At 39.4% G+C, this 24274-nt stretch overlaps 3 protein-coding genes across 3 annotated transcripts; 1 reads left to right on the forward strand and 2 right to left on the reverse strand.

Moving 5' to 3' along the window:
- Nucleotides 1-1371: 1371 nt before the first annotated feature.
- Nucleotides 1372-2325, reverse strand: LOC308678567 (olfactory receptor 6C3-like; the record flags this gene model as incomplete). The annotated part of the gene is made up of 1 exon (XM_081345795.1): nt 1372-2325. The coding sequence occupies one exon, from the start codon at nt 2323-2325 to the stop codon at nt 1372-1374; it is 954 nt and encodes a 317-aa protein (XP_081201921.1).
- Nucleotides 2326-15819: 13494 nt separating this feature from the next.
- Nucleotides 15820-16755, forward strand: LOC308678568 (olfactory receptor 6J1-like; the record flags this gene model as incomplete). The annotated part of the gene is made up of 1 exon (XM_081345796.1): nt 15820-16755. One exon carries the CDS (start codon nt 15820-15822, stop codon nt 16753-16755), a length of 936 nt encoding a protein of 311 aa, XP_081201922.1.
- A 5208-nt stretch (nt 16756-21963) lies between these two features.
- On the reverse strand, nt 21964-22896 carry LOC308678569 (olfactory receptor 6E1-like; the record flags this gene model as incomplete). Its single annotated transcript, XM_081345797.1, has 1 exon — nt 21964-22896. The coding sequence occupies one exon, from the start codon at nt 22894-22896 to the stop codon at nt 21964-21966; it is 933 nt and encodes a 310-aa protein (XP_081201923.1).
- Between the last annotated feature and the right edge of the window lie 1378 nt (nt 22897-24274).

Genomic DNA, 24274 nt, shown 5'->3' on the forward strand with positions numbered 1-24274 from the left:
GTTAGTTGGAGGAGTAAATTAGATCAGTTTCATAGATTTGGATTTAGTGGAAAACCAGATGCAATGCACAGATCTCCTCCTCCCAACATGAGTCATTAAATTGAGGTTTTACTACATAGGTATTTTTTTTGTTTGTGAATGTAGTCAAACATAGAGGCAAACATGTGATTTCTTGAACAGAACATCCACTGATGAATTCCTGGGTGAGAACCCATCTCCCCAGAACTCTATAATGTTAGCCTTCTTCAAAATGGATATTGAGGGATTCTGATTTGTCCAACCATGTTCTCTTCACTACTGATTCATTTCACTGTCAAGATTCCAACTGACAAACACAACAAAGTAAACATAGCTGACATACAAAGCTTTATTGAGTACATCATTTCAGCACGCATGAAAGGAAAACCAATTCTACTTAACTGGTGCCTAAATCAGTATATTAAATATATCAGTATATTAAATATATCAGTATATTAAAAATGTAGAAGTGTCCCTCCCCTCAATCAAACAGGTTGCATTCTCCAATTAAGCTTTAAACACTTGTTATGAAAGAAAGTCTTTAGTTCTCAGTAAACCACTTTTGAGAGACCTTGGTTCTCACAGACCAGCAGCTCAATATCTGAAGTCTGCATTTCATTCACCCATCTCCTCCCCCTGAGTCTAAGAAGCAGTAATGGATGAAACAGCATGAAAGTTCTTTGAAGCTTGATATTCCTCTCTTTCCAACACAATTATGGCCTTGTCCATCCTAGTCTTGATTTCATATATTCACCAATTCCTCTTTGCACACTCATCCTTAGGGTGCAAGGTTTATGGGATGGACCAAGGAAAAGAGGAAGCTCATTAAAGAAAGATCCAACCTAGAAGTAAGGAGAGGTTTTCTGATGGTGAAAACAATTAACTTGTCTCTCATAGTTGTGGGTGTTCCATCACCGGAGGTTTTCCAAAATTGATTGGACAATCATTTGACCTGAATGGCATAAGATCTCTTTCCCTGAGCAGACAGCTGGACAAGAAAACAGCCAAAGTACCTTCTAACCCTGTGATTTTATGGTCTGAACCATTGAGGTGCTCCAAGGAAATCCTCTTTCCTCAACTTCCACCTTTGAAAAACATCTCTCTACTCTTAAGATTCAGGGGGAAAGAAGCAGGTAAAGAAACTCCAAGACACTTACATGTAACCTAACATGAAGACCACATTTATCAGACCCTTCAGTGCAGGAGAACCTCAATGGATATTCCACAATATTAGCAGGTTCAACCATAAGGTTTTGATGACCAGAAATGGTATTCAAACTACCAAGTAAATGCATATTTGTCATCCCCACAAACCAGATAACAGATATACCAAGTCCACAAAGAACGATGCTCTCAGTTTTTCCTTGGACCTTTAATAAAGACTGCAACCTGTCTCAACAGATCTTTCAAGGCTTCCCGAACTTGATGGTTTCTCAAGCTGTAAATGAAAGGATTGAGCAAAGGGGAAACAATGGTGTTGAGAATGGCCACTATTTTGCCAAACTCTACTCTGCTTGCCTGGGATGGGTTGATATAAAGGAAGATGCAACTCCCATAGCTGATGGACACAACAATGAAGTGAGAGGCACAGGTGGAAAATGCCTTCTTTCTCCCTGTAGCAGATGGAATGGTCAAGATAGTTTTTATTATGTTGACATAGGAAACTACTGAAATGGTTAAAGTCCCCAACAGTGTAAGCACAGCATTGACGAACCCAAACAGTTCAAGAAGTCTAGTGTCCCCACAAAGGAGTTGTATCAATGGTGTGTTGTCACAGAAGAAATGGTCCAGGACGTTTGAGTTGCACATTGGAAGCTGTAGGAAGATCACAAAGGGACCAAAGATGAAGAGGTAGCTTCCAATCCAGCAACAGAAAACCAGCAAAGTGCATAAACTCTTCTGCATGATGGATGGGTAGCGTAAGGGGTTACAGATAGCCAGGTATCTATCATAGGACATGACCGCTAAGAGGAACAACTCAGTGGTGCCCAGATGTAAATACATGAAAAACTGTATCATGCAACCAACATAGGGAACATTTTTATGGCCCATCAAAAGATGGGACATGGTTTGGGGAGTGACAGCAGTGGTAAATCCAATCTCCAAAAGAGAAAAATTCCAGAGGAAGAAATACATCGGGGTTTGTAGCCGGTGGTCTATATTGGCCAGGATGATGATCAGAGCATTTGCAGTAATTGTGAAGATGTAGGAAAAGAGAAGGATGATGAAAAACAGGATTTGCAGTTTTCGAACGTCAGTGAAGCCCAGAAGTATGAACTCACTGATTCTCGTTTCGTTACTTTTCATGGTTACTATAGAACTGTGATCAGGAATTGATAGAAGATTCTTTCATGTAATATCAATATTCAGCTGAGTTACCTTACCTTGAAACTTCTGAGGTAACCAGAATTTCACTATGACCCGATTCCTTCAAGTTCCTTTTGTCTTTTTGTCTTCAGGAGGATTGTCTCCTGAAGAAATATTTACATGGAAAGGAGATCAGTTCTTTTCAGAACATTTGATGAAATGATAAGTACACCTTACGGAAATGGGTCTTTGCTGAATTTTAAGAAAAGAGGAAATGATTTATTTCACATTTAATTTTGTGAAAATATGAAATGATTTTCTGTTATTTCTGTTGCTCTGTTCTGTTATTGTGAGAATCTCCCTTTTTTTCTAACTGTCATATACTTTTAAGTGTTCGTTTTTCTGAACATTAAAGTACAGGTTGTTTCACTGATTAATTGCTCTCATTGTCAGGAAATTTCTTCTATATATATGGTCTAAATGTTAAAGAGAAGAATGCAACCTTTTTCTTCTACATTACATTGTGATTTTAAATCAGTTTAATTCATTAGCCCTTTAAGTGAACAAATCTTTTGGAATATGTAATATACATCCAAATCTGTTTTAACTTTTTAATGTGTACTAATTTATTCATGGGCATTGTTGTTTAATCACTTTTAATTTTTGTATCTTGTTTTTTAATATGTATTGCCCTGTTCACCGCCCTGAGTCCTTCGGGAGAAGGGCGGTATACAAATTAAATTAATTAATAAATAAATAAATAAATTATATGGTTCATCAGTCCTGAAACACTAAAACAGAGAATGATCCTAGTGTGAATAACATGCTAGGCACCTCAGGATCTGTGTGTCCATATATTTCCCTTAACTAAATCCCAATTGAAGAATCTTCGAAAATTTCTATTAAATGGTAGGTTGTGCTGTAATTCAGAAGCAAAGACTGAATGGTGAATGTGGGGAAGTGGTGATACAAAAACAGAAATTGTCTCTGACTCCTTCATAGAAATTCATCTTTCCGTAGTATCATTCAAGACCTGGTGAAGGCAGCTAAGATAAGCTGGTTAATTGTTTTAAACAACTGCAGACAAATGCTCTGTTAAGGCTGCTAAGGGGGTGCTTAGTTTACCAATGGCTAGAAAAACGAGATAGAGAGTAAAAATTTAACTTCTATTACTTAGCAAAAAAATATCCCAGACAAGACATTGTTCATCAAGCACTACTGAATTGTAACAATTAAAAAAATACATACATACATACATACATACATACATATTAATGCTGTAAAATCTTGATAGAAGACCTCTCATTGAAGATATTTAGCAAATCAATATGTTCCTTCTGGAGTGTAAGTCCTTAACAGAATAACAAATAGCAGAGTTGGAAGGGACCTGGGAGGTCTTCTAGTCCAACCCCCAGGTAAGCAGCAGACCCTATAGCATTTTAGAGAAATGGTTGTCCAAACGTCCAGTGTTGGGGCATTCACAACTTCTAGAGACAAGTTATTCCACTGATTAATTGTTCTAACTGTCAGGAAGTTTCTCCTTAGTTCTAGATTGCTTCGTTCCTTGATTAGTTTCCATCCGTTGCTTCTTGTCCTGCCTTCAGTTGCTTTGGAAAAAAGGGTTGACCCTCTCTTCTTTGGGGCAACCCCTGAGATATTGGAAGGCTGCTATCATGTCAGCCCTAGTCTTCCTTTTTATTAAACTAGACATTCCCCATTCCTTGTTTCTACCAAATATGCCCTTTATCTAACCCAAAACACATTTTGATAGATCATTGGCCCTACATACATTCCACTAATGACTTTTGAATCAGGTAATATACCTTGAAAATTACATACACCAGTTACTTCACAAATGTGTCAGGGCAGGCAAACCAGAGGTGTAAATATTTTTTTTCTCTCTAGGATATCTTTTCGGTCAAGCTCTATATATACAAATCAATGTCTACTATGGTATATGTTGATATTGGCTGCTCATTACAGAACTCCCATGTGGCATAACTAAGCACTGCTAATTTGATTGTCTCTTATTTTATTTCCAATATAACAAATAGCAAAGAAACTGCATAATGTAATAACTAGGGGACTTACAGTAATTCAGTTTAGTGCACCAGAAATATTCTATTCTATTCTATTCTATTCTATTCTATTCTATTCTATTCTATTCTATTCTATTCTATTCTATTCTATTCTATTCTGTTCTGTTCTGTTCTGTTCTGTTCTGTTCTGTTCTGTTCTGTTCTGTTCTGTTCTGTTCTGTTCCATTCCATTCCCTATTCTATTCTGTTCTGTTCCATTCTATTATCATTCCATTCCATCTTGACAAGTAGAGTTGAATTCACATTTACAGGACTTTAAATACAGAGAATTAAAGGAAGAAAGAGGGGAGAAGCAAGGTTGGATGCTAATAAGCTAATATTTTTTCTAATGTATTCAGATAGTCCTCAACTTACAACTATTTGATTAATGTCTCTTTGAGGTTACATTGGCACTGAAAAAAGTGACCTATGAACAGTTTTCACATTTACAACCATAACAGGACCCCCTTGGTCATGTGATTGAAATTTGCACACTTGCCAACTGGGGTGTATTTAGGACAATCTCACTGTCCCAGGCTCATGTGTGCACCATTGGTGGTAACCTTCCCAGCTGCTTTCTGACCACAAAGCCAATGGGGTAAGCCAGATTCACTTAACAACCATATGATTCAATTAACAGTTGTAGCGTTCGCTTAACAACTATGGCCAAAATGTCTGAAATGAGGTGCAACCCTCTTAACAACTGCCTTGCTTAGCCATCAAAATTTGGGGTTCAGTTGCAAGTCAAGGACTACCTGTATAATACTTTAGCCTTTTTTTATATGTTCCTCCAAATTCTACATAGGGCAAACTACCCAGATTCTGAGCATGTGAATGAAGAAACTGAAAGTGAACATCAGAGTCAAAGTGGCAACAGGACAAGTTTCAGGTTTTTTTTTTATCTATTCCCTTGTTAACTTCAGGGTAATTGTGTTGGGAAAAAGAAACTTTGTCAACACTATGGTCATCCCTGCAATCAACAAGCCACCAACGTTTTGCTGCTCCCCAGAACTTATACCCCAGTATCGGTAGTCCTCAAGTTATGAACAATCACTTATTTAAAGACCAAAATTACAATGGACCTCCTCAGGACTACTTAAAACCCAGATTCAAAGTTACAACACCCCTATGATTGCATTTTGACTGCTGGGCAATTGGCCTACAGTGGTGGGTGTTTGTAGCTTCCTACAGTCACATTAAGGGACGCGGTGGCTCAGTGGGTTAGGACGCTGAGCTTGTCGATCAGAAGGTCAGCAGTTTGGCGGGTCGAATCCCAAGTGCCGTGTAACAGAGTGAGCGCCTGTTACTCGTCCCAGCTTCTGCCAACCTAGCAGTTTGAAAGCACGTAAAAATGCAAGTAGAAAAATAGGGACCACTACGGTGGGAAGGTAACAGCGTTCCATGTGCCTTTGGTGTCTAGTCATGCCGGCCACATGACCACGGAGACGTCCTCGGACAAGCGCTGGCTCTTCGGCTTTGAAACGGAGATGAGCACCGGCCCCTAGAGTTGGAAACGACTAGCATGCATGAGCGGGGGAACCTTTACCTTTATCTTTTACAGTCACATTTAGCCACAATTTAGTACGATATTTGCCAAAATCTGGCATTTACTTCTGGTTCCTGACAGAAAAGACTTGCATTGCAGATAATGGATTCACTTAACAGCTGCCAGGTTTGCTTAAAAACTGTGATGATTCAGTGAATGACAACCTCAAAACTGGTTATAAAATACGACACAGTCACATGGGGACCACTTAGTAACTGACATACAATCATAATCCCAGGGTCAATTACAATTGTATGTCAAGGATTACCTGTAAAGATAACTAGTCTGAAGGTATCCCAAAGGTGCTTTTTTTTTCAGGAGGCAACTGGACTTTCTTGTTTTTCTTTGAAGACGTTTTGCTTCTCATCCAAGAAGCTTCTTCAGCTCTGACTGGATGGTGGGGAATGGAAGGATTTATACTCCTTGCAGAAGAAGCTTCTTGGATGAGAAGCGAAAAATCTTCAAAGGAAAAACTAGAAAGTCCAGTTGCCTCATGAAAAAGCATCTTTGGGACAACTGTGACCTGGATGACTGAGAATCTCCATAAACATTTAGTCTGAAGACGTCACAAAACTGTTTGTATTTTCTAAATAAGAAACTGGTAAACGTTTTGCAAGTTGATTACAATAACTGTTTGCTAACAGAGGGTTTTGAAATTTTAATCTTGCTTTTTTTTAATTATTGTTTTACCCGCTAGCTATTTTTGTCATTAATATAGTGGATAGATGACTGATTAATGTGGTAACCTGTCTGCAAATAGAATTATTAGTTTAAACAAATGGGGGCCTATTTCTCAAGGAGTAGGAAACTAATATTGTTGTAATATATTCAGTGCTTTTTTTGTAAAAGAAAAAGGTGCCGGAACTCACATATGTCATACAACCCATCTTGCCTACCCTACAAGGTTCCATCCAAAAAAGGTGCCAGAACTCCGTTCTGAGCGTTCTATGCCAAAAAAAGCCCTGAATATATTTATCAGCATTCAGCTAAGGGGGAATAATATCTGTATATGTGTTAGTCATTTTTTAAATGCACTTTTTAAATGTCTTGTTTGTTTTGTGGGGTTTTCTGTTTGTTTCTGTTAAAAAAATGGAGTTTTGTATTTTAACTTTTTTAATAAATAAAAATAGAAAAAAACTGTGTATTTTATAAGAGGATTTTTTTTTAGAAAATGGTTTATTGCACAGTGTATGAAAATTAAATCTCTTCCTCTCAAGGTTACTGAAGAACAAGCGAGAAGATGTTTTTTTCTTTCTCTTATTCTCCAGAAAATTAATTAACAGGTTAAGAATTTATAATAGGGAATATTTTGTCCACAGGGACCCTTCAGTCTACTTTGTTTTATTATAGTTAATAAAGGAATTGTAATAGACAGAAGAGTTTGCAATGGTTTAATAAGGTGCAACTTATATATCATTACAACTCAAAATATTACTGCAGTCCTTTAGATATGAAACGAATGGCAAATGTCCTGCATAATAAATCTCAATATGTTGAATCACACCAAACAAAAATCGATAAAAATAGTTAACCACAACTTAATGTATAATTAATATCAATGTGTTTATTGTAAATAGAACTTCATCTCCATTTACCACAAATTAAGTTAACTTATTTTCAGATTACTGCCTCTTTTCCTGTAGTTTCCTTCCTCCACTTATTTTAATGAAAAGAAGTTAAATAGAAAAAAAAGTTACTTACTAGAGATAAATAGAAGCAATACATTTTCTCTAATAAGAGTAACTGGGAAATGGTTATCACCCTTTCAAATTGGGGGGAGGGATATGATAGCAGTGTTCCAATATCTCAGGGTCTACCCCAAAGAAGAGGGAGTCAAGCTATTCTCCAAAGCACCTGAAGGCAGGACAAGAAGCAATGGATTGAAACTAATCAAGGAGAGAAGCAACCTGGAACTAAGAAGAAATTTCCTGATAGTTAGAATAATTAATCAGTGGAACAACTTGTCTCCAGAAGTGGTGAAGGCTCCAACACTGGAAGTTTTTAAGAAGAGACTGGACAGCCATTTGTCTGAAATGGTATAGGGTTTCCTGCCTGAGCAGGGGGTTGGATTAGATAACCTCCAAAGTTATTTCCAACATCATCGTCGTCATCATTGTTATTGTTGTTGTCATCATTGTAAATTGTAGATATGATTTATATGCATTAATGTGCTTTTATTGATTGTAATGGAATCAATCACTCAAAAGAGAATAAGGGAAAATATCTATCCAACATGCTGGTCTATAGCCAGAAAATCTTTGATCTTGGGCTGGAAATCTCATTCTCTGCCCTTCTTAAAAGAATAAGAGTTGGAAGGGACCTTGGAGGTCTTCTAGTACAACCCCCCTTCTCAGACAGAAAACCCTATACCATTTCAGACAAATGATTGTCCAATCTCTTCTTCAAAACCTCAAGTGTTGGAGCACCCACAACTTCTGGAGGCAAGTTGTCCACTGATTAATTGTTCTAACTGTCAGGTAATTTCTCCTTACTTCTAGGTTGCTTCTCTTAATAGTTTCATTGTTAGAAATTTTTTCCTTAATTCCAGGTTGCTTCTCTCCTTGATTAATTTCCATCAGTCCTGCCTTTGGATGCTTTGGAAAATAGGTTCACCCCTTCTTCTTTGTGGCAGCCCCTCAAATATTGGAAGACTGCTATCATGACTCTGCTAGCTCTTAAGGAGAGGAGACCAAAAATACTCACTGAAGCTGCCCAGTGGGGGATTTTTTTTTGGATGGGGAACTTATCTTTTGAGGAAGCCATCTCAGATACTTTCAAGACATCCAGAATTTGCTCACCTCAATTTTGAAATAACCCTGGAAATAAGCAAGCAAGCAGTGTAGTTCCCCAAATATTGATGTGACATGTTAGTAGTGGTTTGTTTCAGTATGCTTATGAAACTCTATATTTTACACTTGTCAGTTTATTGTTAGTCTTCAAGGTGGGATCCCATGTAAAGAACATTACAATAGTCCAATGTAGATGTTTACGTTTGTGTATTTTTAAAACATCATAGCATACTCTAGTCCAAGCATGCACTGGAGATTGTACCAAAAGGTCAACACAAACACAGAATAATAACAATTGTTAAGTATCAAGTGAAGAATAGTTAAGCACTCTCCATTGTGAACATTCAAAGTTACAATGACACATTTTCACATTTATGACTGTTGTAGCATCCCCATGGTCACATGATCAAAATTCAGACTGACTCATATTTATGATGATTGCAGTGTCCTGGGATCATGTGATCCCCTGTTGTGACCTTTTGACAAGCAAAGTCAATGGGGAAGCCAGATTCACTTAACAACCGTGTTACTAACTTAACAACTGCAACGTTTCATTTAACAGTTATGGCAAGAAAGCTCATACAATGGAGCAAAATTCATTAACAAGTGTCTCACTTAGCAACAAAAATTCTGGGCTCAATGGTGGCCGTAAATTGAGGACAACCTGTATTTGTAGCTCGGGGTTGAACTGTGGGGTCCTTGGTACTCTCTGAACTTGGTTTGTTGAGCTTGGGTTTGATCTGGAGTTGTTTCCTTGCAGACATTTCATTACTCAATTAGGTAACATCACCTGTGCTAGGATGATGTTATCTGGTTGGGTAATAAAACATCTGCAAGGAAACAACTAAGCCCAGAGACCACCAAGAACCCCACAGACAAGAAGATGGTGAAGGCTGGGATATCAAAACTCCACTCTTTTTCATCTGTACATTATATAACTAAAATATGAATGGGACATCAATTGCGCAGATATGATTGCCATCTTGACTTTTTGATCTTCCCACCACCTCACCCTGACCTGTCCCAATAAAGCTTAATTAGAACTAGCAATTGTTTCCTGAATCCTTTGAGGTTTTATTTTATGTAAAGTACATATTCTCAGAAGTTTATTCCAGGTGGAGACGACTGTGTTCTTAATCCAGGATTGCTCCAAAGAGATAATTTATTACATTGCACAAACAATACGGAAAACAGTACAAATTATCTAATGTCCGCTTGTACGGTTTTGTCTTTGCCATTTTGCAAATTCTGTTGAACGTCTGCACCGAAGACAAGTCTTGCAATAACTGGTGTTTGCAAACAAACAATAGAGAAAGTGAAAAGAGGATATCTGATTGTGAAGGATGCACCAGGCAAGTATAAAGAATCATTTTAAAAGGTTTTTAAGATGAGATTGGAAAAATGTTTGTCTGAAATGTACAAGGTTTTCTGCTTAAGCAAGGGGTTGGATTAGAAGACCTCCAAGGTCCCTTCCAATTCTCTTATTCTCTTATTATTTCATAAGAATCTTATAGAGCAGACATGTCAAACACAAGGCCCGGGGGCCAGATCCGGCCCGCGAAGTGGTTTCATGCGGCCCGCGAAGCCATCCTGGAAACAGTGAGGGAACGGCCACCACTGCCTTGGCCCTGGCCCAGAGACCCTCCTCCTGCCAGAGACCCTCAGATCTGTCCCACTCCTGCCCAGGCCCCCATAGGCACCCTTGATGCCAATGATGTAGAGCTGGCCACGCCCACCCAGTAGGCTATACACACTCTAGCCACGCCCACCCAGTAGGCCACGCCCACCCTGGCCATACCCACCCGGCCCCCTGAGGGCAACCGCAATGCTGATGTGGCACTCAATGAAATTAAGTTTGACACCCCTGGTATAGAGAATGTATCTTATTATATGAAAGAGGGCTGAAGGACAGAAGCTACTCTTATCAATTTCTCCTTCTTGTTGACTTATTTTCCTGTGCATCCGTTTGCTACTTTTTTTTTCTGCTTAAAAATCCTGCTTATCTACAAAATAGAGATTTTCCAGGGATACTGTTAACCGCTGAATTGAGATATGTAGTATGTATTTGTATGGTAACCCGTCCAAATTCCTATCTGTTTTTGCAATTTCTCCTGAATAGCAATGCTGCAAGCAGTGTTCTCCAAAATAAAGCATCTCTATGCATTATTTTAATGATTATATGCATTATTTTGCAGATTGTATATAATGTATAGGGACGCAGTGGCTCAGTGGGTTAGGACGCTGAGCTTGTTGATCAGAAGGTGGGCAGTTTGGCGGGTTGAATCCCGAGTGCCATGTAACAGAGTGAGCGCCTGTTACTCGTCCCAGCTTCTGCCAACTTAGCAGTTCGAAAGCACGTAAAAATGCAAGTAGAAAAATACGGTGGGAAGGTAACAGTGTTCCGTGCGCCTTTGGCGTCTAGTCATGCCGGCCACATGACCAGATTGTTTTTCAATCAAACATTGAGTAGCAGTAGAAATACATACATACATACATACATACACACACACACACACATAACACACACACACACATACATATATACATACACACACACACGTGTGTGTGTGTGTGTGTGTGTGAGAGAGAGAGAGAGAGGTGTCTTTTTATCCAATTTTCAATCCTGACAACTGCCTAGATAAGTCCCTGCATTTTTTTCAATAAGATTTCAGAAGAATTTTACCTTTGCCTTCTTCTTAAGGCTGAGAGAGAATGACTGGCTGAGGGTCACCCAGCTAACTTTCTTTATAAGGCCAGACTTGAATTGTCCCATTTCCCCAGTGGTGGGATTCAAATATGTGAACAACCAGTTCTCTGTGTGGATGCCACTTCTGGAAGTCCATTCTGGGCTCGGGCAACAAAAAATTAGCTACCAGTTCTGCCAGACTGGTGCAAATTGGCTGAATCCCACCACTGCATTTCCAAGTTTCTAGCCAGGTGTCTTAAGCACTACACCAATCTGGTGCTTTTTTTAACCACCTATAGATCACAATCCCCTTCATGGATTACTGCCTTGTCGTGGCGAAGGGGCTTGCGTAATTCAATGAAGCTATGAGCTATGCCGTGCAGGGCCACCCAAGATGGAAAGGTCATAGCAGAGAGTTCTGACAAAACGTGATCCACTGGAGAAGGAAATGGCAAACCACTCCAGTATCTTTGCCATGAAAACCCTATGGACAGTACCAAAAGGCAAAACGATATGACGCTGGAAGATGAGCCCCTCAGGTCGGAAGGCGTCCAATATGCTACTGGGGAAGAGCAGAGGGCTAGTACTAGTAGCGCCAGAAAGAATGAAGCGACTGGGCCAAAGCCGAAAGGACGCTCAGCTGTGGATATGTCTGGTGGTGAAAGGAAAGTCCGATGCTGTAAAGATTTTTTCTCCATAGGAACCTGGAATGTAAGATCCATGAATCAAGGCAAGCTGGATGTGGTCAAACAAGAGATGACAAGACTAAACATCGACATCTTAGGTATCAGCGAACTAAAATGGACAGGAATGGGTGAATTTAATTCAGATGACCATCAGGTATACTACTGCGGGCAAGAATCCCTCAGAAGAAATGGAGTAGCCTTCATAGTCAATAAAAGAGTAGGAAAAGCAATACTGGGATACAATCCTCAAAATGACAGAATGATCTCAGTTCGAATCCAAGGCAAACCATTCAATATCACAGTCGTCCAAGTCTATGCCCCAACCACCGGTGCTGAAGAGGATGAAATTGACCGGTTCTATGAAGCCCTACAGCACCTTATAGAACTAACACCAAAAAATGATGTCCTTATCATCATGGGGGATTGGAATGCTAAAGTAGGAAACCAAAAGATAACTGGAATAACAGGCAAGTTTGGCCTTGGAGTACAAAATGAAGCAGGGCACAGGCTGATAGAATTTTGTCAAGAGAATATGATGGTCATAGCAAACACTCTTTTCCAACAACCCAACAGACGGCTTTACACATGGACATCACCAGACGGTCAACACAGAAATCAGATTGACTATATGCTCTGCAGCCAAAGATGGAGAAGCTCTATACAGTCAGTAAAAACAAGACCAGGAGCTGACTGTGGCTCAGACCATGAGCTTCTTGTTGCAAAGTTTAGGCTTAAATTAAAGAAAGTAGGGAAAAGCGCTAGGCCAGTCAGGTATGAATTAAATCATATCCCTGTTCAATATACAGTAGAGGTGACAAATAGATTTAAGGAATTAGATCTGATAGACAGAGTGCCTGAAGAACTATGGACAGAGGTTCGCAACATTGTACAACAGGTAGCAACCAAAACCATCCCAAAGAAAAAGAAATGCAAGAAAGTAAAATGGCTGTCTGAGGAAGCTTTGCAAATAGCTGAGGAAAGGAGGGAAGCGAAAGGCAAGGGAGAAAAAGAAAGATATGCCCAATTAAATGCAGAATTCCAAAGAATAGCTAGAAGAGATAAGAATGCCTTCTTAAATGAACAATGCAAAGAAATAGAAGAAAACAATAGAATAGGGAGGACCAGAGATCTTTTCAAGAAAATTGGAGAGATGAAAGGAACATTTCATGCAAAAATGGGTATGATAAAGGACCAAAATGGCAGGGACCTAACAGAGGCAGAAGAGATTAAGAAGAGGTGGCAAAATTACACAGAAGAACTATACAAGAATGAGCTTAACGTCCCTGATAATCACAATGAGGTGGTCACTGACCTCGAGCCAGACATCCTAGAATGTGAAGTAAAATGGGCCTTAGAAAAGCTGAGCAACAACAAAGCTAGTGGAGGTGACAGTATTCCAGCTGAGCTATTCAAAATCTTAAAAGACGATGCAGTAAAAGTGCTACACTCAATTTGCCAGCAAATTTGGAAAACTCAACAGTGGCCACAGGATTGGAAAAGATCAGTTTACATTCCAATTCCAAAGAAAGGCAGTGCCAAAGAATGTTCAAACTATCGCACCATTGCACTCATTTCTCATGCTAGTAAAGTTATGCTTAAAATTCTACAAGCTAGACTCCAGCAGTATGTGGATCGAGAACTACCAGAAGTACAGGCAGGATTTCGAAGAGGCAGAGGAACTAGAGATCAAATTGCTAACATACGCTGGATCATGGAGAAAGCTAGAGAGTTCCAGAAAAACATCTACTTCTGCTTCATTGACTATGCTAAAGCCTTTGATTGTGTGGATCATAACAAACTGTGGCAAGTCCTTAAAGAGATGGGCATACCAGACCATCTTATTTGTCTCTTGAGAAACCTATATGCGGGTCAAGAAGCAACAGTGAGAACTGGACACGGAACCACTGATTGGTTCAAAATTGGGAAAGGAGTCTGGCAAGGCTGTATACTGTCGCCTTGCCTATTTAACTTATATGCAGAGCACATCATGAGAAAGGCAGGGCTAGATGAATCAAAAGTTGGAATTAAGATTGCCGGAAGAAACATCAACAACCTAAGATATGCAGATGATACCACTCTAATGGCAGAAAGTGAAGAGGAACTAAAGAGCCTCTTGTTGCAAGTGAAGAAGGAGAGTGGAAAAGTTGGGTTGAAACTAAACATTAAGAAAACCAAGATCATGGCATCCGGCCCTCTCAATTCCTGGCAAATAGATGGGGAAGAAATGGAGGTAGTGACAGATTTTATTTTCCTGGGCTCCAAGATCACTGCAGATGGGGACTGTAGCCAAGAAATTAAAAGACGCTTGCTCCTGGGGAGGAAAGCCATGGCAAATCTAGACAGCACACTAAAAAGCAGAGACATCACCCTGTCAACAAAAGTGTGTATAGTCAAGGCTATGGTCTTCCCAGTTGCAATGTATGGCAGTGAAAGTTGGACCATAAGAAAGGCTGAGCGCCAAAGAACTGAAGCCTTTGAACTATGGTGCTGGAGAAGACTCCTGCGAGTTCCTTGGACTGCAAGGCGATCAAACCGGTCAGTCCTAGAGGAGATCAACCCTGACTGCTCTTTAGAAGGCCAGATCCTGAAGCTAAAACTCAAATACTTTGGCCACCTAATGAGAAGGAAGGACTCACTGGAGAAGACCCTAATGCTGGGAAAGATTGAGGGCAATAGAAGAAGGGGACGACAGAGAATGAGGTGGCTGGATGGAGTCACTGAAGCAGTAGGCGTGAGCTTAAATGGACTCCAGAAGATGGTAGAGGACAGGAAGGCCTGGAGGAACATTGTCCATAGGGTCGCGATGGGTCGGACACGACTTCGCAACTAACAACAACAAGATCACAATATAAGAAAAGCCTAAAGGAATCTTGGTCCAGTATTTTTACCAATCCGATATCCACTGGGCTGCTTCAGATAGAAGTTAAATTCTGTATTTCTCTATCACCCTTACCTGTATGTGTTTCTTGGAGAAATTCTATCTCTAATACAGAAAAAAAAATTGGGATACAGGAAGGTGTTTTTTTATAAATACTGTAGAGCATATTCGGTGGGATAAGCATAAAGTGTTTTTTTTTTTACAAACTGTTGCAGTATTGCATGCTCCAGAGGTTTAGACTTCTGAGCTTCCAGATTCATTCTGGAGCCCACCTTCAGAGAACTTGTCTCTACCAGAAAGTGTGTTTTGCAGTATTCTTTGTGCATGTCCAGGTGTTTCGTCTTTTCTTTTATTCCTCTGGATCTCATTTTTTTTGTGTGTGCTGTATTTCACTTTCCATACTGAGCATTGCAAATCTATGACGCATAAGCAGTGGTGGGATTCAAATATGTGAACAACCAGTTCTCTGCATGGATGCTGCTTCTGGAAGCCCATTCTGGGCCTGGGCAACAACAAATTAGCTACCAGTTCTGGCAAAGTGCTGCAAACCAGCGGAATCCCACCACTGTGCATAAGTAGGAAAGGTTTGACTTCAGTCAAGACTGGTAGGAAACTCACCCCACCCTCACCTTGCTTTTCCTCCTGAAAATAACTACTGTATCTTAACCTGTTTTTGCCTCCAGATTTTATGTGGTTGACAAAATGAAAATTGTAATGGTTTGCATTAGGAATGAAAATGGCAAAATTCAGGTTTTGGTGTAGCGAATGCTTCTCAAGTTACAAACTTTGTTCTTTCAGGTGCTGTTCTTAAGAACCATAAGAAAAAATCAAATGGAGAACCGAAGCGTGTCTGAATTCATTCTCCTGGGTTTCTCTGTTGGGCGTCCAGCGGAACTGCTTCTCGCCTTCCTCTTCTTAGTCATGTACATTGCAAGCTTGGTAGCCAACTTCACCGTCCTCTGCATAGTATTGGCAGATAACCACCTGCATACCCCAATGTACTTCTTCCTTGGCAATTTCTCCATATTGGACATTTTCTTCACCTCAGTCACCAGCCCACAATTGCTCTGGAACCTCCTATCTGGTGACAAGTCTATCTCTTTTGCTGGTTGCATGTCACAAACTTATTTCTATTTCCTCCTAGGGACAGTTGAGTTTCTTCTGTTGACCTCCATGTCTTATGACCGTTACGCCGCCATATGCAAGCCTTTGCAATATCATGCAATCATGAGCAGCCAGGTCTGCATCCAAATGGTACTGGGTTGCTGGCTGGGTGGGTTCTTCTCAGTTCTTCTTCCCATCATCATGATTAGCAGACTATCTTACTGCAAGTCTAACTTAATCAATCATTTCTTTTGTGACAGTGGCCCCCTGCTGGATCTTTCCTGCAGTGACACCCATCTCATAGAGTTGATGGACTTTGTACTGTCATCTGTTGTGATCCTCTGCTCTTTAGTCTTAACACTAGTTTCTTACATCTGCATCATCCTAGCCATAGCGCATATCTCCACTACTTCAGGTCAGGTAAAAGCCTTCAATACTTGTGCTACCCACCTGACCATGATCTCCGTCTCCTCTGGTGTCAGCATCTTTATGTATGTCACACCATCCCAAAAAGAGACCCTGGATGTCCATAAGATCCCTGCCCTTCTCACCACAATTGTCTGTCCTTTACTGAACCCTTTCCTCTTCACACTGAAAAATGATCTGGTCAAACAGGTGATACGAGACATGATGAAGAAAAATGAAAAATCTGTGGCTCATTAATGTTAGGGTGTGTGCAAAAAGAAGGGCCAAAAATAAGTTAGGAGATTGTAGAGAAATGTAAAAAGAGGGCCCAGGGAAGACAAGAGGTCTCTTCTTTGTGATTTTTATGGGTGGGAATATCAGTATCAATAGGAGAGGAACCCTGTCAGATGTTAATCCAATACTGATGTGCTTTATGTGATTGACAAATGGAAAGTGATAAACTGACATAACACAATGCCAACATTTCCCTATATCCTTGCTTCTCTTTTGGTGTCCTAGAACCCCCTAAATTATTGTGTCACAAGATTCCAAGGCAGTTTTTTTTTGTAAAAGACATATGACAGGCATGTCAAATCCATGACGTCATGTGATGTTGCATGACATATTGTGACTTTTTCCCCATTGCTGTCAAGGGGTGGGCGTGATTCCAGCATTATGCATCTGGCCCGCAGGCTTGACATGCCTGTCATATGAGGAAGCCTTACCAGATCCTTCATTATTTTCAAAAGACTTCACATGTGTTGAGTTTGAGCTTCTTGAAGTCAAGGAGGCTATCTCTATGCATTTGATTTCATGTTCTATACACAGTACACAAAGATACACATACAAGAGAATTCTGGGAGTTGAAGTCCACATGTCTTAAAGTTGACAAGTTTGAGGAACACTGAATTAAGAAATAGACTTAGGGGTAGGAAAGTCTGAGTTACCTAAGTCTACCTAAGATAAAGTCTACAATACCTAAAATTAAGTCTACCTAAGAGAAAAGTCTGTAGTATGTTCTCCTCCTATCCAAAATACAAAGAGATGAACTGAGAGAAGACGGAAGTGGTAGGAATGTCAGTGTAACCAACTGGAGGCCTGTTATACAGCAGAATGCAAATGTAATCAGGGGTCCTCAATGCTTTCTGATCTTGGTTGTTTTCTTGTAAACATTTCATTATCCAAACTAGTTACCATCAGCTAGCACTGATGCTGTTACTAGTTTGGGTCATGAAACTTCTGCAAGAAAACAACCAAGCCTAGAGAGCACCGAGGACCCCTCATTTCAACCCTGAGCTACAAATTTTCTCCTTGATTGGCAAATTTATTTATTTATTTATTTATTTATTTATTTATTTATTTATTTATTTATTTTAATTCCATTTATATCCCGCCCTTCTCCGAAGACTCAGGGCGGCTTACAAGCTTAGCAGTAGCCTTCATTCTATGTATATGCCTGCTTATTAGGGCTTTCACACACACACCACCAAGCGGCATTATTACAAAGTCAGCTTAATTTGCCCCCAACAATCTGGGTCCTCATTTTACCTACCTCGGAAGGATGGAAGGCTGAGTCAACCTTGAGCCTGGTGGGACGCGAACCTGCACTAATTGCAGGCAGCTGGTGTTACTTAAGGAGGCATTAGCCCACTGCTCCACCAAGGCTCTTCTAGACAATCTTTAATCTTCTAGACAAGGAAAATAAGTAAGCGTGCAGGAGACATATCAAATGTCGCTCTTTCCTCACAAGACACCTAGGGTCAAGGAACAAAGCAGCCTTCTTTGTATCGCTCCCACTTTCTGGAAATATGAGCAGGTCCCACAAGATTGCAATTCTGGAAGCAAGTCAATTAGAACAATTAATTAGTGGAACAACTTGCCTCCAGAAGTGGTGAATGCCACAAAACTGGAGGTTTTTAGGAAGAGACTGGACAACCATTTGTCTGAAATGGTATAGAGTTTCCTGCCTAAGCAGGGGGTTGGACTAGAAGACCTCAAAGTTCCTTCCAAGTCTGTTATTCTATATTCTATTCTATTCTATTCTATTCTATTCTATTCTATTCTATTCTATTCTATTCTATTCTATTCTATTCTATTCTATTCTATTCTATTCTATTCTATTCTATTCTATTCTATTCTATTTTCTGTTCTCTTCTCTTGTCCATTATGTATTGCTTCAGTGCATCTTCAGCTCCAGCTGTTTGAACGTGGGGGGGGGATTATCTTGTTGAGTTGAACTCTTACATTAATGTTAACTTAAGATTTATTGTTTGGCTTTCTTGTGATAGGACATTATACACCATCCAAAGTCCTTTGGGATTAGAGTAGGTTGCAAATACTGTGAAATAACTAATTTATTCACTTTAACCCTATTATTCACAGCATGTGAATTTAGAAAGCTGGCAAGTGCAAAGCTGAATTCTAGTATGCCTTGATCAAATGCATTCAAAGTGTAGAATTCGTTTTCAAAATAAAGATTGGAAAGTTTTCCTGTTCAAGTTAAAAGAACTTTGCACAACACAGTGTGACTCATCTTGTTATTCCATCTCTCAGCACCAGAGATCTAGCTCCTAAATAAATTGGTCCACCTTCAGCCCTTTCTTTCTGTTCATCAAATGGTTTTCATAGTCATACCACTGAATTCACATTACAACCAAGAATATGAATTTGTTACCTATTTTTTTATAAGTTTCCATGTCCAAAAATGAGAAGATAATGAAAATATGTTACTATACTATGCAATTTAATGAGCACCTTAAGGACCGAATTAAGTTGATGCAGTTAGCTAGAATTGTATGGATCATTTTTCTGTTAAAGAATTGTTCTTTTCCCCTTTTAATTTATTTAAGCCAGTATAATTTATCTAAATTTACTTTCTTGCACAGCATACTTAAATTATGTCTTTTTGTTTCCCTTTGGAAAATGTACATGACTTCTGTTGTTATTATTGTTGATGCATTTCACCACTTTAACATTAAAAAAAATACAGTTCATTTTTACAAACCCTTGCATTCTGATCGTTTCACACTTACGACTTTGACCATAAACAGAATATTAGAATAGAATAGAATAGAATAGAATAGAATAGAATAGAATAGAATAGAATAGAATAGAATAGAATAGAATAGAATAGAATAGAATAGAATAGAATAGAATAGAATAGAATAGAATAGAATAGAATAGAATAGAATAGAATAGAATAGAATAGAATTGGAAGGGACCTTGGAGGTTTTCCAGTTCAGCCCCCTGCTCAAGCAGGAGAACTATACCATCTCAGACAGGTAATGGTCCAGTCTCTATGACTCTAGACATAGAGACAATCTTACATTGTCTCTATGTCATAAGGAATAGCAAAAGATAAAATGGAAGAGAGTGAAAAAAGGAAATGGGAAACAGGACTGTGGTATTTGGAAGTACCTATGCTAAGATCAACTTTACAACTCAGTGATGTCCTTCCCTCAAGACCACATTCTACAGTTGTGCAGATATCCATGTAGCTGACACCATTTTTTTGCCCTATCCAGCATTTTATTTACCTCTGTCATGGGTTATTGCAGATATTTTAGTTTTCATTTTGTATGAAGCTTTGACATACTAATTTAGTTACTACACAAATGGAGGCATAGCCTTTTAATGACTGAATAGAATGGAGAACTCTTACAGTATATATATGTAACTTTGAGAATACATTCACTTATTCTGGAGAGGGGAGGGGAGTTGAAGCAATATTAAGACCTTTCGTTCTTCCCTTAATAGATACAGTACTTTGGAGAACATCAACCAAAACATAACACAATCATCAAAATGGCCATGTTACAAATTCATTTTGTAAAATTTAGGTCTTGCCATTTTGGTAGGAACTTAAAATACAATAGTTTCCATGGGATCTCTCTTCATTTCAAAGGTAGCCTTGCAAAATGAAGGAGGTGAAATTAATGAAAGAGAGCTGGCCCAAGTCTGCTAATGGTTTCCATGGCTGAGAATGGACCTGAAGCTGGGTCTTCACACTTCTGAATCAACCCTTAATTTCTACTTCAGAAAGATAGATATTCAGTGAGCTCATTTTTCAGCCCATGTCCAAAATAGGCTGTATCACAGACGCACCATATGTCTTATTCGCTTACCACACTAAGCTACAAAAGTGTTTTCCAGGTTTTTCAAGTGAAAAAGAAACTTTATAAGTTTATAAATGGTGAGCCTATTTTGCCAGGAGTGGGGAACTATTATTGCTATAATACATCTATTAGTATTCAACTAAGGGGGACAATATTTTATTTATTTATTTATTTATTTTATTACATTTATATACCGCCCTTTCCCGAAGGACTCAGGGCGGTTTACAGGGTAATTAAAAACCAAAATACAAAAGTTAAAAACAAGTTTAAAAAAATTAAATTGTCCCTGTATAAGTAAAACCCCAGATTAAAATAAGATTAATCCTCAGCCTGGGCCAGAGAGCTCGAAGAGCCAGGTCTTCAGGTCCCGGCGGAATGAACGGAGGTCGGGGGCAGTCCTCAACTCCACTGGCAGCTGGTTCCAATGGGCAGGCACCCCCACTGAGAAGGCCCTACCCCTGGGTGTCGTCCGCCGGCAATCTCTTACCGGTGGCACCCTGAGAAGACCCTCCCTGTGGGAGCACACTGGACGAAGGGAACTTGATGCCGGCAGCAGGTGTTCCCTCAGATATCCCGGACCCAAGCCATATACATGTCTGTGTTCTTGTCTTTTTTTTAAAAAAAAAAGTGCATTTAACAAAAATGCCTTGTCTAGTTTTGTTTTGTCTGTAATTTTATTCTTCTTCTTTTTGAAGTTTGTATTTCAATATTCTGAGTAATTTTTTTTTAAAAAAAACCTGTTTAAAAAATAAAGTCATCAGCAGCTGAATGTGACTGAGTAAAACTTTTTATATAATTAATCTTTTCATCTGGTACATGCAGTACAATATTTATTTATTTATTAAAATTATTTGCCCACTATCTCACCATGATGGGTTTACAACCATAAAAAGGAGAAATGAAAAGAATGTGAAATGAAACAGAAATAAGATAACAGAATAAAATAAACAATGAAAAAGAATACGATGAGAAGTACAACTATATGATTACCAAAAAAGAGAGATGGACGGGTACAGAGCAGATAACAAGGGTTTTGTGTGTGTGTTTGTGTGTGGAGTTTGCCAGCAATTCAACAGCCATCTCCGGAATGGAACACCATTTGAACCCGTCTTTATCTCTTTTATTAATTGAGCAGTATCTACAAGGATAACAAAGGATAACAAATATTCTTCAAAGTCCTTTTTTCTTTCTCTGAGTCTCTGTGTCTTTTCTCTTTGTTCATTAACTTTATCATCTGAAGGACTGAAGTATGGAATCTACACTCTGTCATCGGTCTGATGTTGTGCATGCCCTTATATTCATTCTCACATATCTCATAGATTTCTAAGTCACTCCTCTGATTAGAAGATGCTCATCTCCATCCACAAGCATCCTTCAAAGCTGTTTTCACCTGCTTGTTTCTCAGGGTGTAAATGAAGGGGTTGAGCAAAGGAGAAACCACATTGTTCAGAACACCTACAGTCTTGCTGAGGTCCAACCCACCACTTCGCGAGGGCTTGACGTACATGAAAATGCAGCTGCCGTAGGTGATGAAAACTACCACAATGTGAGAAGCACAAGTGGAGAAAGCCTTTTGCCTTCCAGTTCTGGAAGGAATGTGCATGACAGCAGCAATGATTTTAATGTATGAAATTATTGTGATGGCCAAAGTCCCCAGCACAGTAAAGGTGGCCATGAGAAAATCCATCAATTCCAGAAATTGGGTGTTGGTGCAGGCAAGTTTGACCAGTGGCATATTGTCACAGAAGAAGTGATTGATAATATCTGGACCACAGAAGGGCAAACGAAATAATAGAATAAGGGGCATTATGACATAAAGAAAGCTGATAATCCAAGATCCTATCACTAACTGAGTACAGAAATTGCTGTTCATAATGACTGTGTAGCGAAGAGGGTTGCAGATGGCTACGTACCGGTCAAAGGACATTGTGGATAGAATAAAGAATTCAGCCGTGCCCAAAATAAAATAGAAAAAGGTCTGTGTAAAGCAGCCAGCAAGAGAAATTGTGTTATTGCCTGAGGCCAAGTTGATCAAAGCCTTAGGGATGGCAGAAGAAGTAAATCCTATTTCCAAGACAGAGAAGTTCCTGAGAAAAAAGTACATAGGGGTATAGAGGCGATGGTCAACCAGAGTGATGTAGATGATGAGAAGGTTTCCCACGATGGTCAAAAGGTAAGTGAGAAGGAGGACCCAAAAGAGGAGAATCTGCAGCCATCGGATACGAGTGAAGCCTACAAGAATGAACTCAGTTACCATAGCTGTCTTGTTCAATATTTCTGCCATTCCATTATGGGTTATTTCTGGGACAAAATCTCTAGAAAAATGAGAAAAGTCTGATGCGTCCAAACTTTCTTTCAGAACATTGGAATAAATAATAATAATTTGATCCCCTTTGGAGTTGTAGTGATTGATAAGAAGAGTTTGAAAAAAATAAAATAGTTGAGAGATTATTAAATTTAATGTAAAATTAAATTTACATTATAGAAAATGCTGGTCAGAAAGTCTACAGCTACCAAAGAAGGAAAGTGCTATTGGAGAAACAAAGTGAATAGTAATGCAGATCAGAATGATCCAAACCGTTTCCTCTTTTTCTATTAGCCCTCCCATTTTTGTAAATCACAAAAGTTATGTCCATGTCCTTGAATAGCAATTCCCATCTTAATTAAAGAAATAAACTAGTTAATTTGTTTACAAGCACCACTGGTTGTTTAGGGAATTCATTCTCTCTATGAAAAATGTTCACCTGATTCTTCTAAAACATGAGGCAATTTTCTCAAACAATTAAGAGTCAGCCCTCCAAGATAGACCAAACTTGTTAACCAAAGACATTAAGCTGATTGACCAACCCAAAGCTAAGAATGGTGATCCTTCATAGCTGAGTTCCTTATTGCTTCACATCTATAGACAAAATCTTGCCAGAACGTGACTGTATGTACCTACAATATACTCTCTGAGGTACCAGTGTTGGGCTGTCTTCAACCTCTTTCTTATGTAATACCTGGACTGAGTTGTCTCTTGCTGTTCTGGAATGTAACTCCTCCCTTCCGGAAATCTATCTCCTTACTACATTCCATCACATTAACAATCTTTTGATTATAAGATTGTAGTAATAGAATCTTGCAAGTCTGAATGTATGTTGTTTTTCCCTTTTCTTATCTTCATAACAACTAGGGAGGGTCATGTCTGAAATGTTTTCTCAGATTACAGTTCTACTCCAGAATTATGTTTTTTCCCCTCAGGGGATATTGGACAATTGAAGCCTGGCACTCCACAAGCAATTTCCTCAACAGACACATCAACCTACAACAGTGGTGGGATTCAAATATCTGAACATCCGGTTCTCTGTATGCATGCAGGCTTCAGCCTCCAAGGCCTAAAATGGACTTCCAGAAGTGACATCCATGCACTTCCTGTTGGCTATTCTAGGCCTCTGAGGCCTCTTCCAGGCCTCCAAGGCCTACAACAGACTTCCGGAAGAGACATCAACGCACTTCCAGAGGGCCGATCCAGCCCTGGGAAGCCTCCTCCAGGCCTTTGAGGCCTAGAACAGACTTCCAGAAGTAGCATGGGTTCAGCCAGTTCTCCAAACTCAACAAAATTTAGCTACCAGTTCTATTGAACCGGTGTGAACTGGCTAAATCCCACCACTGATCTGGAACCA

Source organism: Vipera berus, assembly GCF_964194415.1.
Source record: "Vipera berus genome assembly, chromosome: Z".
Lineage (NCBI taxonomy): Eukaryota > Metazoa > Chordata > Lepidosauria > Squamata > Viperidae > Vipera > Vipera berus.